A 15336-nucleotide genomic window follows, 5' to 3' on the forward strand; every position below is an offset into this window, starting at 1 on the left:
CTAGTATCCTCTGACGTCCCATCAAGTTCCGGGCTCTCCAACTGGACGTTAGGGGATGCTGGCGCCACTCACACTGATTGACTGGGCTGTGGGAGGTGAATACCGCACGTCACAGCCCAGCATCGAGGGGAGGATCCGGAGGATGGTACGGGACGCCAGTGTGGAGCGGTGAAGAGGGCTTAGCGTCCGGCAGTTGGTGAGGGACAGGGCGCCAGTGTGGAGTACAGGGGAGGGGGAGTTCTTCAGCTGAAACACCCCCCCCCCCCGTCACGTAAGTATGTGATCTCACTCTCCACCCACCCGCTCTGCTCCGGTGTCAAGAGAGCGTGCGGTGCCGGGCAGTGTGATCATATACTCCCACCAGCAGCACAGGACACAGCAAGAGGCTGACAGGCTGGTGACATGCAGCACCGCATGTGTCAGAGCAGAGCATGTCACCAGCTTGCTCTGTCACCTGTCCTGCTGCATGGGACCAAGTTACTGCACACTGTCACCTGCACAAGTCACAGAGTGGAGAAAGGTGGTAACATGCAGCACAGCATGTAACAGAGCACCTCTCTTCCCCCTCTCCCTCTCTTTTCCCTCTCTCTCACTTCCCTCTCTCTCTTTTCCCTCTCTCTTTTCCCTCCCTCTCTCTTTTCCCTCCCTCTCTCTATTTTCCCTCTCTCGTCCCCCTCTCTTTTCCCCTCTCTTTTCCCTCTCTCTTCCCCCTCTCTCTCTTTTCCCTCTCTCTCTTTTCCCTCTCTCTTTTCTTCTCTCTCTCTCTTTTCTTCTCTCTCTCTCTCTTTTCTCTCTCTGTTAGTACAGAAATCTCTATTGTGGAGGGGTGAGAGGGAGTAATAAAGATGGAGTCCCGAATGTGTCTGTGTATTTATTTCTAATAAAGTATTTTTTCTCTGTGTGGTGTCTTTTTTTAACCCTTTATTGGAGATTCTTAATGGCCCAGTCAAACTTGGCCTGACATTAAGAATCTCAGGCTTTATACCAGCTGGTAAAACAAAGCTGGTATTAACCCCTTATTAACCAGTGTGCCACCAGGGCCACTGGAAGAGTTGGATACAGCACCAGAAGATGGCGCTTTGATGAAAGCGCCATTTTTTGGGGCAGCTGTGGACTGCAATTTGCAGCGGGGGGGGGGCAGAAAGCTTGGGCCACCCTGCGCTACGGATTCCAATCCCCAGCTGCCTAGTTGTACCTGGTTGGACACAAAATATAGGTGAAGCTCAAGTCATTTTTTTTTTTTAAATTATTTCATGAAATTCATGAAATAATTTAAAAAAAGGGCTTCCCTATATTTTTTGTTCCCAGCCGGGTACAAATAGGCAGCTGGGGGTTGGGGGCAGCCCATACCTGCCTGCCGTACCTGGCTGGCATACAAAAAATATGGCGAAGTCCACGTCATTTTTTTTTTCAGTTTTAGGCAAAAAACTTTAAACAAAAAAAAAAAAAAAGGTCTTCCCTGGATTTTCCATTGCCAGTGAAGGTAACACCAAGCAGTGGGGGTTAGCAGCCAGTAGCTGCTTGGGTTACCCTTAAATGCAAAATGCATGCCACACGGATGATACGGACGACACACAGTGACTAGGCAAGAGGGAAAAAAAGCAATCTTATAACCCCATCATTTATTTTCCCCCCTATTATTTATTTTTTTCACACGTTGCGCCGGCTAAGGCTGCTTTCATACATCAGTTTTTTGCGATCAGGCACAATCTGGCGAAAAACGGATAAAGCCGGATCTGTTTTTTCCGCATTGAATTGTATTAGCGCCGGATTGTGCCTGATGCCCTTGTGTTGCATCCGTTGTGCACGGATCCAGCGAACATTATGTGTCCAGCTGCCGGAAAGGACGCAGCATGCAACGTCTTTTGGCAGCGGCAAAAAAACGGACAGCGCCGGCGTCATGTACAATGAAAGCCTATGGCCGCTGGATCCGTCGTAAAGCGGTATACAACGCATTACAGCGACTGATTCCGTTTTTTACTACTGAGCATGCTCAGTAGCGCAACGGATCCGTCCAAAAACTGAAGGAACTGATGGAAAAAACTGATGCAACTGATCCGATTTTTCGCCTGATCCATTGCATCAGTTTTTACACCGGATTGTGCCTGATGCCAAAAAGTGATGTGTGAAAGCAGACTAATCATAATTTCTGTACACACACACGCACGCACACAGCTGAGTGGGTGTGTTAGATACAGTCCTAAGAATTATGGGAGTTGTAGGAACTGAACCCAGGAAGTCAGGAGAGAGATTAACCCCATCAGAGCCGGAGCCAGAAATGAGGATTTGCTGCTAGAGCACGATAAGAAGGGAATTTTGTTTACTTACCGTAAATTCCTTTTCTTCTAGCTCCAATTGGGAGACCCAGACAGTGGGTGTATAGCTACTGCCCTCTGGAGGCCGCACAAAGAACTACACTTAAAAGTGTAAGGCCCCTCCCCTTCTGGCTATACACCCTCCCGTAGGAGTACAGATTCCTCAGTTTTAGTACCAAAGCAAGAAGGAGGAAAGCCAATAACAGTTTCAAAAACAAATTCAATCCGATAACACGATCGGAGAACTTAAGAAACAACATGAACAACATGTGCACCCGAAAAAACGAAACCCTAAGAACAAATAGGGCGGGTGCTGGGTCTCCCAATTGGAGCTAGAAGAAAAGGAATTTACGGTAAGTAAACAAAATTCCCTTCTTCTTTTTCGCTCCTAATTGGGAGACCCAGACAGTGGGACGTCCAAAAGCAGTCCCTGGGTGGGTAAAAAGATACCACATGAACGGGCTGTCAGACAGCCTCTTCCTACAGGTGGGCCACCGCCGCCTGAAGGACCTGTCTACCTAGGCTGGCATCTGCCGAAGCGTAGGTATGCACTTGATAGTGTTTGGTAAACGTGTGCAGACTCGACCAGGTAGCCGCTTGGCACACTTGCTGAGCCGTAGCCTGATGCCGCAATGCCCAGGACGCACCCACGGCTCTGGTAGAATGGGCCTTCAGTCCAGATGGAATCGGAAGCCCAGCAGAACGGTATGTGTGAAGAATTGGTTCCTTGATCCACCGCGCCAGGGTGGATTTGGAAGCTTGCGATCCCTTATGCTGACCAGCGACTAGGACAAAGAGCGCATCAGAACGGCGTAGAGCCGCCGTGCGAGAAATGTAAATCCTGAGTGCTCTCACCAGGTCCAACAGATGTAAACCCTTTTCAAATTGGTGAACTGGATGCGGACACAAAGATGGCAAAGTGATATCCTGATTGAGATGAAAGGAAGAAACCACCTTGGGAGAAAACTCTGGAATTGGACGCAGTACTACCTTGTCTTGGTGAAACACCAGGAAGGGAGATTTGCAAGATAACGCCGCTAGCTCGGACACTCTTCGAAGAGACGTGACCGCCACAAGAAAAACTACCTTTTGTGAAAGCCGAGAAAGGGGAACCTCTTTCAAAGGCTCGAAAGGCGGCTTCTGGAGAGCAATGAGAACCTTGTTCAGATCCCAGGGTTCCAATGGCCGTCTGTAAGGAGGAACGATATGACAAACTCCTTGGAGAAACGTGCGTACTTTAGAAAGCCGTGCCAAGCGCTTCTGAAAGAATACGGATAGCGCGGAGACTTGACCCTTAAGAGAGCTAAGCGACAAACCTTTTTCCAACCCAGACTGCAGGAAGGAAAGAAAAATTGGCAATGCAAATGGCCAGGGAGAAAACCCTTGAGCCAAGCACCACGCTAAGAATATCTTCCACGTTCTGTGATAGATCTTAGCTGAGGATGGTTTTCTAGCCTGTCTCATTGTGGCAACAACCTCATGAGATAAACCTGAGGCCGCTAGGATCCAGGACTCAATGGCCACACAGTCAGGTTCAGGGCCGCAGAATTCAGATGGAAAAACGGCCCTTGAGACAGCAAATCTGGACGGTCTGGTAGTGTCCACGGTTGGCCCTACCGTGAGATGCCACAGATCCGGGTACCACGACCTTCTTGGCCAATCTGGAGCGACGAGTATGGCTCGATGGCAGTCGGACCTGATTTTCCGGAGAACTCTGGGTAACAATGCTAGAGGTGGGAACACATAGGGGAGTCGGAATTGCGACCAATCCTGAACCAAGGCGTCTGCCGCCAGTGCTCGGTGATCGTGAGACCGTGCCATGAAAACTGGGACCTTGTTGTTGTGCCGTGACGCCATCAGATCGACGTCCGGCGTCCCCCAGCGGCAACAGATCTGCTGAAACACGTCCGGGTGAAGGGACCATTCTCCTGCGTCCATGCCCTGGCGACTGAGAAAGTCTGCTTCCCAGTTTTCCACGCCTGGGATGTGAACTGCGGATATGGTGGACGCTCTGCTTTCCACCCACGTCAAAATCCGTTGGACTTCTTGAAAAGCTTGGCGACTGCGTGTTCCCCCTTGGTGGTTGATGTACGCCACCGCCGTGGAATTGTCCGACTGAATCCGAATCTGCTTGCCTTCCAGCCATTGTTGGAAGGCTCGCAGGGCAAGATAGATTGCTCTGATTTCCAGAACATTGATCTGCAGGGTGGACTCTTCCAGAGTCCACATCCCCTGAGCCCTGTGGTGGAGATACACCGCTCCCCACCCTGATAGGCTCGCATCCGTCGTGACCACTGCCCAGGACGGGGGAAGGAACGACTTTCCCTGTGACAATGAGGTGGGGAGAAGCCACCAACGCAGAGAGTCCTTGGCAGTCTGAGAGAGGGAGACAGTCCTGTCGAGGGACGTCGATTTCCCGTCCCATTGGCGTAGAATGTCCCATTGTAGAGGGCGCAGATGAAACTGCGCGAACGGGACTGCCTCCATTGCTGCTACCATCTTTCCTAGGAAATGCATGAGGCGCCTCAGTGAGTGCGACTGGCTCTGAAGGAGAGATTGCACTCCAGTCCGTAGCGAGCACTGCTTGTCCAGTGGAAGCTTCACTATCGCTGAGAGAGTATGAAACTCCATGCCAAGATAAGTCAGAGATTGGGTCGGGGTTAGATGAGACTTTGGAAAGTTGATAATCCACCCGAAACTCTGGAGAGTGTCTAGTGCCACCTTCAGACTGTGTTGGCATGCCTCTTGAGAGGGTGCCTTTATAAGCAGGTCGTCTAGATACGGGATGACCGAGTGACCCTGCGAGTGCAGAACAGCTACTACTGCTGCCATGACTTTGGTGAAGACCCGGGGGGCTGTTGCCAGACCGAAAGGTAACGCTACGAACTGCAGGTGTTCGTCGTGTATGACGAAGCGTAGGAAACGCTGATGCTCTGGTGCGATCGGCACGTGGAGATACGCATCTTTGATATCTATTGATGCTAGAAAATCTCCTTGAGACATTGAGGCTATGACGGAGCGTAGGGATTCCATCCGGAACCTCCTGACTTTTACGTGTCTGTTGAGCAACTTTAGATCCAGGACGGGCCGATACGATCCGTCCTTTTTTGGGACCACAAACAGATTGGAGTAAAAACCGTGACCTTGTTCCTGAAGAGGGACGGAGGACACCACTCCTTCCGCCTTTAGAGCGGCCACCGCCTGCAACAGAGCATCGGCTCGGTCTGGTGGTGGAGAAGTTCTGAAGAAACGAGTTGGCGGACGAGAACTGAACTCTATCCTGTACCCGTGAGACAGAATATCCCTCACCCAACGGTCTTTGACGTGTGACAGCCAGATGTCGCCAAAGTGGGAAAGCCTCCCACCGACCGCGGGTGTGGGAATCGGAGACCGCAAGTCAGGAGGACGCCGTCTTGGCAACGGTTCCTCCGGCTGTCCTTTTTGGGCGTGACTGAGACCTCCAAGAATCTGAGCGTCTCTGGTCTTTTTGAGTCTTTTTTGACGAGGCGAATTGGGACCTGCCCGGTCCTCGAAAGGACCGATAACCAGACTGACCCTTCCTCTGTTGGGGTCTGTTTTGTCTGTGTTGCGGTAAGGATGAGTCCTTACCCTTGGAGTGTTTGATGATTTCATCCAAACGCTCTCCAAACAATCGGTCACGAGAAAAAGGCAAATTGGTTAAGCACTTCTTGGAATGAGAATCTGCTTTCCAATGTCTCAACCACAGGGCCCTACGCAAAACAACGGAGTTGGCTGACGCCACTGCCGTGCGGCTTGTAGCGTCAAGAACAGCATTAATCGCGTACGACGCGAATGCCGCCATTTGCGAGGTCAATGGTGCTACCTGCGGGGCAAATGCACGTGTGACGGAGTCAACTCGCGCAAGCCCGGCTGAGATAGCTTGGAGTGCCCATACGGCTGCAAAAGAAGGCGCTAATGACGCTCCAATCGCTTCATAGATGGATTTCAGCCAGAGCTCCATCTGCCTGTCAGTGGCATCTTTAAGTGCCGCTCCATCTTCAACTGCAACCAAGGATCTAGCTGCAAGCCTGGAAATTGGAGGATCCACTTTTGGACACTGGGTCCAACCCTTGACCACCTCAGGGGGAAAAGGATAGCGTGTATCTTTAAGCCGTTTAGGAAAACGCCTTTCAGGATAAGCGTGGGGTTTCTGGATTGCGTCTCTAAAGTCAGCGTGGTCCAGAAAAGTGCTTAAAGTACGCTTAGGGTATCTGAAATGGATTCTCTCGTGCTGCGAAGCTGACTCCTCCACAAGAGGAGCTGGTGGGGAAATATTTAACATCTTATTGATGTTAAATATAAGATCATTAACTATGGCGTCACCATCTGGTGTATCTAGATTGAGAGCGGTCCCAGGATCAGAATCCTGATCAGTTACGTCCGCCTCATCACCCATAGATTCATCTCGCTGGGATCCTGACCATTGAGATGAATGTGAAGGCCCGTCATAGCGAGCCCGCTTAGGCTGCCCGGGGCCATCGTCCGAGTCAGAGTCTTCACCCTGAGGTGTATATGCCCGTCCCGGAGCTTGGAGCTGAGGGGGACCAGGGGGCAATGATTGCACAGTGTCCGTGGCCTGAAGTACAGGCCTAGCTCGCAATGTGTCAAGAATTTGTGACATAGTGAGAGACATTCTGTCAGCAAAAGCTGCAAACTCAGTTCCTGTCACCTGGACAGCATTCACAGGTGGTACACCCTGGGTCACGTCCAGCAGAGGTCCCGACTGTGCAAGCGCCGCAGGGGCCGAGCACTGCACACAATGGGGGTCCGTGGAGCCTGCCGGTAGAAAAGTCCCACATGCGGTGCAGGAAGCATATAATGTCTGTGCCTTGGCACCCTTGCGTTTTACGGACGACATGCTGCTGGCTCTCTGCAATGTGAGAGAGTCTATAGCCAAAGGGCGACCAGCGCTATGCAATACAAAGTATTTGTAGAAACAAAATACTAAGAATACTACTGGCACAAGAGGGGGTGAGCCCTGAGGGCTGCTTACCGCCCGCTGAATAGCGGGTAAGAGGCTGCAGAATTCCTTGTCTGGGTCTCCCCGGCTCCCCTCTGCAGCTCAGCGTGTCAGCAGGAATGGCTGCCGGCGTCTGTGGAGAGGGGCGGTCCGTGGGAGTTCCCAAACAAAAGTGCGGGAAACAGTGTCCCCTCTGTGCCGATTGTGAGGGCTGGAGTATGTAAAAACGACTCCAGCCCTCGGCGCTGATGCACTGGCCAGCGTCCCGCCCCTCTCCTGACTGGCAGGTCTGGGGGCGGGAACGAACGGAAGCAGGCCGCAAAAGCCGGGGACTCGAGTTATCAGCGCGGCCGCCGTAAAAGCGCGGGCCGCGCTGAAGTCCCCGGCGCACCACAAGTGCCAGCCGCGCCGCAGTCCCAGCGGCCGGCGTGACCGATTCCTAGACGTGGCCAGCGTCCCGCCCCTCTCCTGACTGGCAGGTCCGGGGGCGGGAACGAACGGAAGCAGGCCGCAAAAGCCGGGGACTCAAGTTATCAGCGCGGCCGCCGTAAAAGCGCGGGCCGCGCTGAAGTCCCCGGCGCACCACAAGTGCCAGCCGCGCCGCAGTCCCAGCGGCCGGCGCGACCGATTCCTATAAGTGTGCCTGCTTCAGCGAAGCTGAATGAGGCCATGGCACAAGCGCCGTAGCGCTGATGTCCCCCGGCGCACTACAACACCCAGCATGCTGCGGTGTGAGCGCCAAATGCACGGGGACACAGAGTACCTTGAGGAAGCAGGGCCATGTCCCTGATGTACTCCGCTCCATCCAGCATCTTCTCCAGGGGCTGTAGATGGAGCACGGTCTCAGTGCCTGGAGACCAGTAAATCCCACTTCACCCAGAGCCCTGTAAAAAGGGATGGGGAAGGAATCAGCATGTGGGCTCCTGCCGCCGTACCCGCAATGGGTACCTCAACCTTACAAACACCTCCGACATACAGTGGGGTGAGAAGGGAGCATGCTGGGAGCCCTGTATGGGCCCTCTTTTCTTCCATCCGACATAGTCAGCAGCTGCTGCTGACTAAAAACAATGGAGCTATGCGTGCGTGTCTGACCTCCTTGCGCACAAAGCTAAAACTGAGGAATCTGTACTCCTACGGGAGGGTGTATAGCCAGAAGGGGAGGGGCCTTACACTTTTAAGTGTAGTTCTTTGTGCGGCCTCCAGAGGGCAGTAGCTATACACCCACTGTCTGGGTCTCCCAATTAGGAGCGAAAAAGAAAAGGTAATATTGCTGAAATAACATAATAGATGGGTGGAGAGGCACATATTAGCAAGATTTATGAGAAAAAAAATCCATTTTGGCAACTGGACAACTTTTTTAAATGGGTACAACTGCAAAGTGGTTTAAAAGACAAGACATTTTGCAATTTGCTCTTCTTAAAACTCAAGAACGAAGTGTTTTGTTTTTTTTTAATTTTATAGTACATAGCTCATTCCTTAGGATGCTGACCACCATTACAGTCTATCATGGGTGGTCAGACTCCAAGGCAGGTAGATCTGCGCAAACAAGCTCTTTGCTAAAGAGCTTGAAAGTGCTGCTCGGAAGCTGGCCGGATCGCAGGATTTCAGTGCCTCTGGCAATGTACCTCTGCTCGCAGCATTGGAGAGCACACAATTTGGGTAAGTGCTGCAAAAAGGCTGCTGGTCCAAACTGTCAATCATCCAGGGTGAACCTCCCTCCTTAGGTTTCACTAAAGGTTTTGGAACGTTTGGTTTTTACAGGTTGTCTACACATTGCTGGCTGGAGAATGAGAGTAGCTAAGAATCAATCTGTCAGGGAGCTCGTTTTCATGGAGAGTTGGCCATTCTTCCTCTGAGCTCCTTTCTTCCTGAGTTTTTCCTCTGAGCTCCTTTCTGCTGATTTATGACTATAAACCACAATAAAAAGGAAAGCTGAACTTATATCTAATATATAAAGCTGAATGTGTGTGTGTGGTGTGTGTGTGTGTGTGGTGTGTGTGTGTGTGTGTGTGTGTGTGTGTGTGTGTGTGTCCAGGATTGGCATCCGCACCGTTGCAGCTACAGCCACAAAATTTTGCACACTCACACTTCTGGACCCCGAGAGCGTCATAGGCTATGTTTTGAGGGGAAATTTTAACCCCGCGCTTTACAGTTATTCACCAAAAAAACCTGCCTCCATTAAAGCGAATGGAGCTGGGAGCCACAGTGCAGCCAGAACTTCAGAAGAATGCGCAGCCACGCCCTTATATGGAATATTGGCGTGTTACAATGCAGCCAGGGAAAGAGACAGACACAGACAGGGAAAGAGGCAGACACAGATAGGGTAAGAAACAGACATAGACAGGGTAAGAGACAGACACAAAGAGACAGACACAGACAAAGAGACAGACAGACACAGGGAAACAGACAGACAGGGAAAGAGAGGGAAAGAGAGGGAAAGAGACAGACAGAGAAAGAGGGAAAGAGACAGACAGGGAAAGTGACAGAGATAGACAAGGAAAGAGATAGATAGACAGACAGACAGGGAAAGAGATTGAGACAGATGGAGAAAGAGACAGAGACAGTCAGAGACAGACAGTTAGGGAGACAGACAGAGAATGGGAGAGAAACAGAGAGACGGTTACTATCCCGGGCGTTAATATATTCTATTTATACATTCTATCCCAGGAATGTTAATACATTCTATTTTGTTAACAGCAGTTATTAACCCGGGCGAAGCCGGGTAGTACAGCTAGTAACTCAATAAAAGTCTATGAGGGCCTCATTCTGGCTCTCATAGACTTTATATTGAGATCTTGTGATGTAATCTCTGACTTCCGTCCAGTCAGAAGTTACAAGAAGAAGATGGCACCACAAGACAGGAGAGGCAGGAAAAACAATGAAGCCGCCGAAGACGAGTATAAGACAGGGGAAAGACGACTTAGACTTAAAGCGCCATTCCAACGAAGAAAAAGAAAAAATGCTGGAGAGGTGATTTCAGAGGCTTGTGACTCTTAATGAATTAGGAGCAGCTTAATCAAGTAGGATTTTTTCTAGATACTTGTTAAAAAAAAAAAAAAAAGTAAAAAAAGGCAATATTGATAAATCAACCCCTTTGTATAATATATATGAAAAAGAAAGAATTCAGTAAAAGTGTAGTAGAAGTGAAGCCTCTAGAATTTTCCATGCCCGCCTATTTTCCCCAAAATACCACTTTATAACAAAGCATTCTGGGAGATTTCGGGTACCTGTAGTTTGGCTACGTGGCGGCATCATGACGGTGTAATTTGGTGGTTGGTATGAGAGCACAGGATAGTTAATACTGACACTGGGCTGAGGTTTCCTATATTTCCCTGGCCGTGGCTGATATACCCAACCTGAAAGATAAAATGAGATGAGAGAAGAAAAAAAAAATAAAGTATGATCACAAGATCAGACTGCAGAGGGTTTGTTTGTAGTCTGTTACCATGGAGACACAGAACTATAACAGGATTGTAAACACAAAATATAAGCAGATTGGTTATGCTTCTATTAGCTTAGTTTTTGCCTTTTAATAATTACATTTCTATCTATTTGTTTTGTGGTGTTTGTGTGCAGAATACATTTTTGTTAATACATTCTATTTTGTTAACAACAGTTATTAACCCGGGCGAAGCCGCGTAGTACAGCTAGTCTAATATATAAAGCTGAATGTGTGTATGTATGTATGTATATGTACATGTGTGTGTATGTCCGCTAAAGGAATCCGCACCGTCGCATTTACAATCACAACATTTTGAACAGACACCCCATGTGACTCAGGGAACGTCATAGACTATGATTTGAGGGGAAAATTTAACCCCGCACTTTACAGTTATTCGACAAAAAACCCCTGCTTACATTAAAGTGAATGGAGCTGGGAACTACAGGTCATTAATAGCAGCTGTGATTGGTTGCTATAGGTAATGAAGGACATTGTTAGTACAGGAAGCTTATGTGTGAGGTAATATGATATCGGTGGAGGGACGGATAGAGCGAGAAACAGACAGAGACAGAGAGGCAGACAGGGAGAGAGAGACAAACAGTCAGAGAGTCAGACAGAGTGACAGACAAACAGAGAGACTGACAGACTGACAGAGAGACAGATATATAGAGAGAGACAGATAGAGACAGACAGAGACGGAACAGAGAGAGAGACAGACAGAGACAGACAAAGAGACAGAAAGAGAGAGAAAGAGATAGAGAGACAGACAGAGAGAGACGGAACAGAGAGAGAGAGACAGACAGAGACAGACAAAGAGACAGAAAGAGAGAGAAACAAAGAGATAGAGAGACAGACAGAGAGAGAGGGAGTGGGAGAGAGACAGTTACTATCTCAGGTAATGCCGGGTACTGCAGCTAGTAAAGAATAAATGCAAAGTTGCTTTTTTAAAAAAAAATAAAACTTGAGAAAGAATTAGATGCAATGAAGTACGTACGCTTTAGCTGGCAGTCTAAGGCGGGCTTTACACGTTGCGACATCGCTAGCATCGGCTAGCGATGTCCAGCGCGATAGCACCCGCCCCCGTCGCACATGCGATATGTGGTGATTGCTGTCGTAGCGAACATTATCACTACGGCAGCGTCACACGCACATACCTGCTCGGTGACGTCTCTGTGATTGCCGAACTATCCCTCCTTCAAGGGGGAGGTGCGTTCGGCGTCACCGCGACGTCACTAATCAGCCGGCCAATAGAACCAGAGGGGCGGAGATGAGCGGGTGTAACATCCCGCCCACCTTCTCCCTTCCGCATTGCCGGTTGACGCAGGTAAGGAGATGTTTGTCGCTCCTGCGGGTTTACACACAGCGATGTGTGGAGCTGCAGGAACGACAAACAACATCGTACCTGCGGTCGAACCGACATTATGAAAATGAACAACGCTACACAGATCACCGATTTTCGACGCTTTTGCGATCGTTTATCGTCGCACCTAGGATTTACACGTTCCGATGTCGCTACCGGCGCCGGATGTGCGTCACTAATGAGGTGACCCTGACGATATTTCGGAAGCGATGTCGCAACGTGTACAGCCCCCCTGTTGTTTGACTGCAGAGGATTGGTCATGTTAGATTTCAGCATGTGTGATCATTTTTCCAAGGTAACTCTAGGCCTTGACCTGTTACTGCAAGATCTCTGTATACTGATATTAGTATCCGCACCGTCGCATTTACAATCACAAAATTTTGCACACTCACACGTCCGGACCCCGAGAGCGTCATAGGCTATGTTGTGAGGCGAAATTTTAACCCCGCGCGTTCAAATTTACCAATCAATTTTGCGCCTATCTACATAATGGGGAAAAAGTGAAACGAAAAGGGTATCCGCACCGTCGCATTTACAATCACAAAATTTTGCACAGACACCTCATGTGACCCAGGGAACGTCGTAGACTATGTTTTGACAGGAAAATGTAACCCCGCGCTTTACAGTTACTCTCCAAAAAACATGTCTTCATTAATGTAAATGGAGAGTGGAACTACAGGTTATTAGTAGGAGCTGTGATTGGTTGCTATAGGAACAAAAGCCATTCATAGTATAAGAAGCTTATATGTGAGGTAATAAGATGTCAGTGGGGAGACGGATAGAGAGAGACAGACAGGGAAAGAGACAGAGAGATACAGACAGGGAAAGAGACAGACAGAGACAAATGGTGAAAAAGAGAGACAGACCTGGAAAGAGACAGACCTGGAAAGAGACAGACCTGGAAAGAGACAGATCTGGAAAGAGACAGATCTGGAAAGAGACAGATGTGGAAAGAGACAGACCTGGAAAGAGACAGATGGGGAAAGAGACAGGGACAGAGACAGGCAGACAAGGAAGCAGGAGACAGCCAGAGAGACAGACAAAGATAGATGGGGAAAGATACAGACCTTGATAGAGACAGACGGGGAAAGAGGCAGAGAAATAGAGACAGACAAAGACAGGCAGACAGGGAAAGCGACAGACAGGAAAAGACACAGACAAAGAGGCGGGGAGACAGACCTGGAAAGAGGCAGACCTGGAAAGAGACAGACAGGGAAAGAGACAGACAGAGAAAGAGACAGACAGAGACAGACGGGGAAAGAGACAGATCTGGAAAGAGACAGACGGAGCACATTACTTGGCCAAGTTAGTTAAATCTGTGTGGAATATCTGTGGTGTTGAAATATATGTTGTGAAATGCTTCTATTAGCTTAGTTTTTGCCTTTTAATAATTACATTTATATCTATTTGTTTTGTGGTTTTTGTGTGCAGAATACATTTTTGTTAATACATTCTATTTTGTTAAAAGCAGTTATTAACCCGGGCGAAGCCGGGTAGTACAGCTACTTAGGTCATAAAGTGGAATTTTATCAAAGCCACACTGATGTTGGTTATAGGGGCTAGTCCCATAAACAGAGTAGAGGACAAATATACAATTGCTGGGGTCTGACTGCGGGGATTCCCAATGATCACGAGAAATGGAGCCCTAAAGTCCCCTGTGAATGAAGTGGTACTGAGCATGTGTGACCACAGTTCTATTGACAGTGGTGGTTGCACATACTCAGTACCATTTTACTCACACAGGGGACCTGTTCTCTGGATCAGTCAGGATCTCATCAGCCGGACTCCAGCAAATCGTTCATTAATCATCTATCCTGTAGGAACTCTCTAGTTTCACAATATATATTGGGATTTATCCCAAATTGGTTATAGGATATGGTGTAACAATATACTGCCATCTTAAAAATCACATGCACCATTGATTCCTATGGAGGACTTTATAGAATCCATTAAACAGCAGGGACCTTCCAGCCACGTATGGTTAATGGAATGAAAAAATGTGGTGTGAAATGGTGCCACGGCTCAGGTACCTGGGAAGGTTTCGCTGTGCTTCAATTTCAGTTTTCGGGCCTCTTCATAATAGGGCTTCTTCTGTTCCTCACTCAGTCTGTTCCACTCCAGCCCTAGCTGGACGCTGATGTCGGCATTATTGGCTGTAGGGTTGGCTCTTGCCAGTGCCGGACGGTGGATTCTTGCCCATACCATGAAAGCATTCATCGGCCGTTTTATGTGCCCAGTTTTTTCATAACCGAATGGCTTGTAGGGCGCTCCTGGGATGAAAAATATCAATATGTTCAGCCTGTATATACGGTATATATACCGTATATATATATATATATATATATATATATACACACATACTATAAACTAAAGGGATACTAAATATGCAAGTGTGTCGCCAGACACTAAATGGAATCCCTTTAAATCCCTCCTAAATCTAAAGCTTTTATGGAGTTTTGGCAAATCGACTTTCAAGGCTGGATCTGTGGCGCCCCTGAGGCTTCAGTCGCCACAGGGTACTGCACCTGACTTAAGGTGCAGTGCTTGACCCGGATCCAGAGGAAGGTCAGTACAAGTTCCACTTACACAAGTCATACACACAACCAAGTTGCCCTCCCCACTGGGACCCGGGCTAGGGTCGGGTTTTTAAAACAGTCTCCAAACATGGGGGGCAGCCACCCACTAGTGACAGGGAACCGGGGAGGAGCAGCCACAAGGGGGAGTTAGCAGCCAACACAACAGTTAGAGAGTTCTCCAGGAGGAGAGGAAGGGAGCGGTCGGGTTTTACCAGTGGCTCTGGTGGGACGCAGGAGTCAATAGGGTCGCTGAGGGGAGAGCTTCATTGCTCCCTCGGGACCGGCGCAGTGCAGGGTGCAGAATCCTAGGGTGGATTTTATTTCAGGTTGTCCACCAAAATCTGCAGGCCAAGGGGATTGCATGTCCCTCCGGCCCCCACAGTTCCCGGAGCACAGTGCTATATAGGATCCGGAGTCGTGTTCCAAGGCAGACCCTACAATGGAACCGCGGCACCTGCATACGGGATGGGAGTAGAACACTTTTCAAGAACTGGGGTCCCCAAAAGCTTCAGGCCACAGGGATTCAACACCAAGCGCAAGGAGGAAGGGCCCACTGTCCACTGTACTGGTTTTGACCTCTAAAGGATCTGGGTTCGACGGGGCCCATCACAGCGGTGGCCAGTGCTTCGGAAGTGGCAACCAGGTTACTTAAAGAACTGTGA

General features: G+C 49.2%; 2 protein-coding genes across 2 annotated transcripts in view; one reads left to right on the forward strand and one right to left on the reverse strand.

The window, feature by feature from the left end:
- THG1L (tRNA-histidine guanylyltransferase 1 like) overlaps nt 1–15336 on the forward strand; it is a 137405-nt gene that overhangs the window by 89551 nt on the left and 32518 nt on the right. The window lies entirely within an intron of this gene.
- The window catches only part of SOX30 (SRY-box transcription factor 30), a 32059-nt gene that overhangs the window by 12598 nt on the left and 4125 nt on the right, over nt 1–15336 (reverse strand). Inside the window, exons 2-3 of the mRNA XM_075342215.1 lie at nt 14129–14368; nt 10524–10652 (exon numbers count right to left, since the gene is read on the reverse strand). Of these exons, the coding sequence (XP_075198330.1) occupies nt 10524–10652; nt 14129–14368 (369 nt within the window). The remainder of the gene's footprint in view (nt 1–10523; nt 10653–14128; nt 14369–15336) is intronic.

Source organism: Anomaloglossus baeobatrachus, chromosome 4 (genome assembly GCF_048569485.1).
Source record: "Anomaloglossus baeobatrachus isolate aAnoBae1 chromosome 4, aAnoBae1.hap1, whole genome shotgun sequence".
Lineage (NCBI taxonomy): Eukaryota > Metazoa > Chordata > Amphibia > Anura > Aromobatidae > Anomaloglossus > Anomaloglossus baeobatrachus.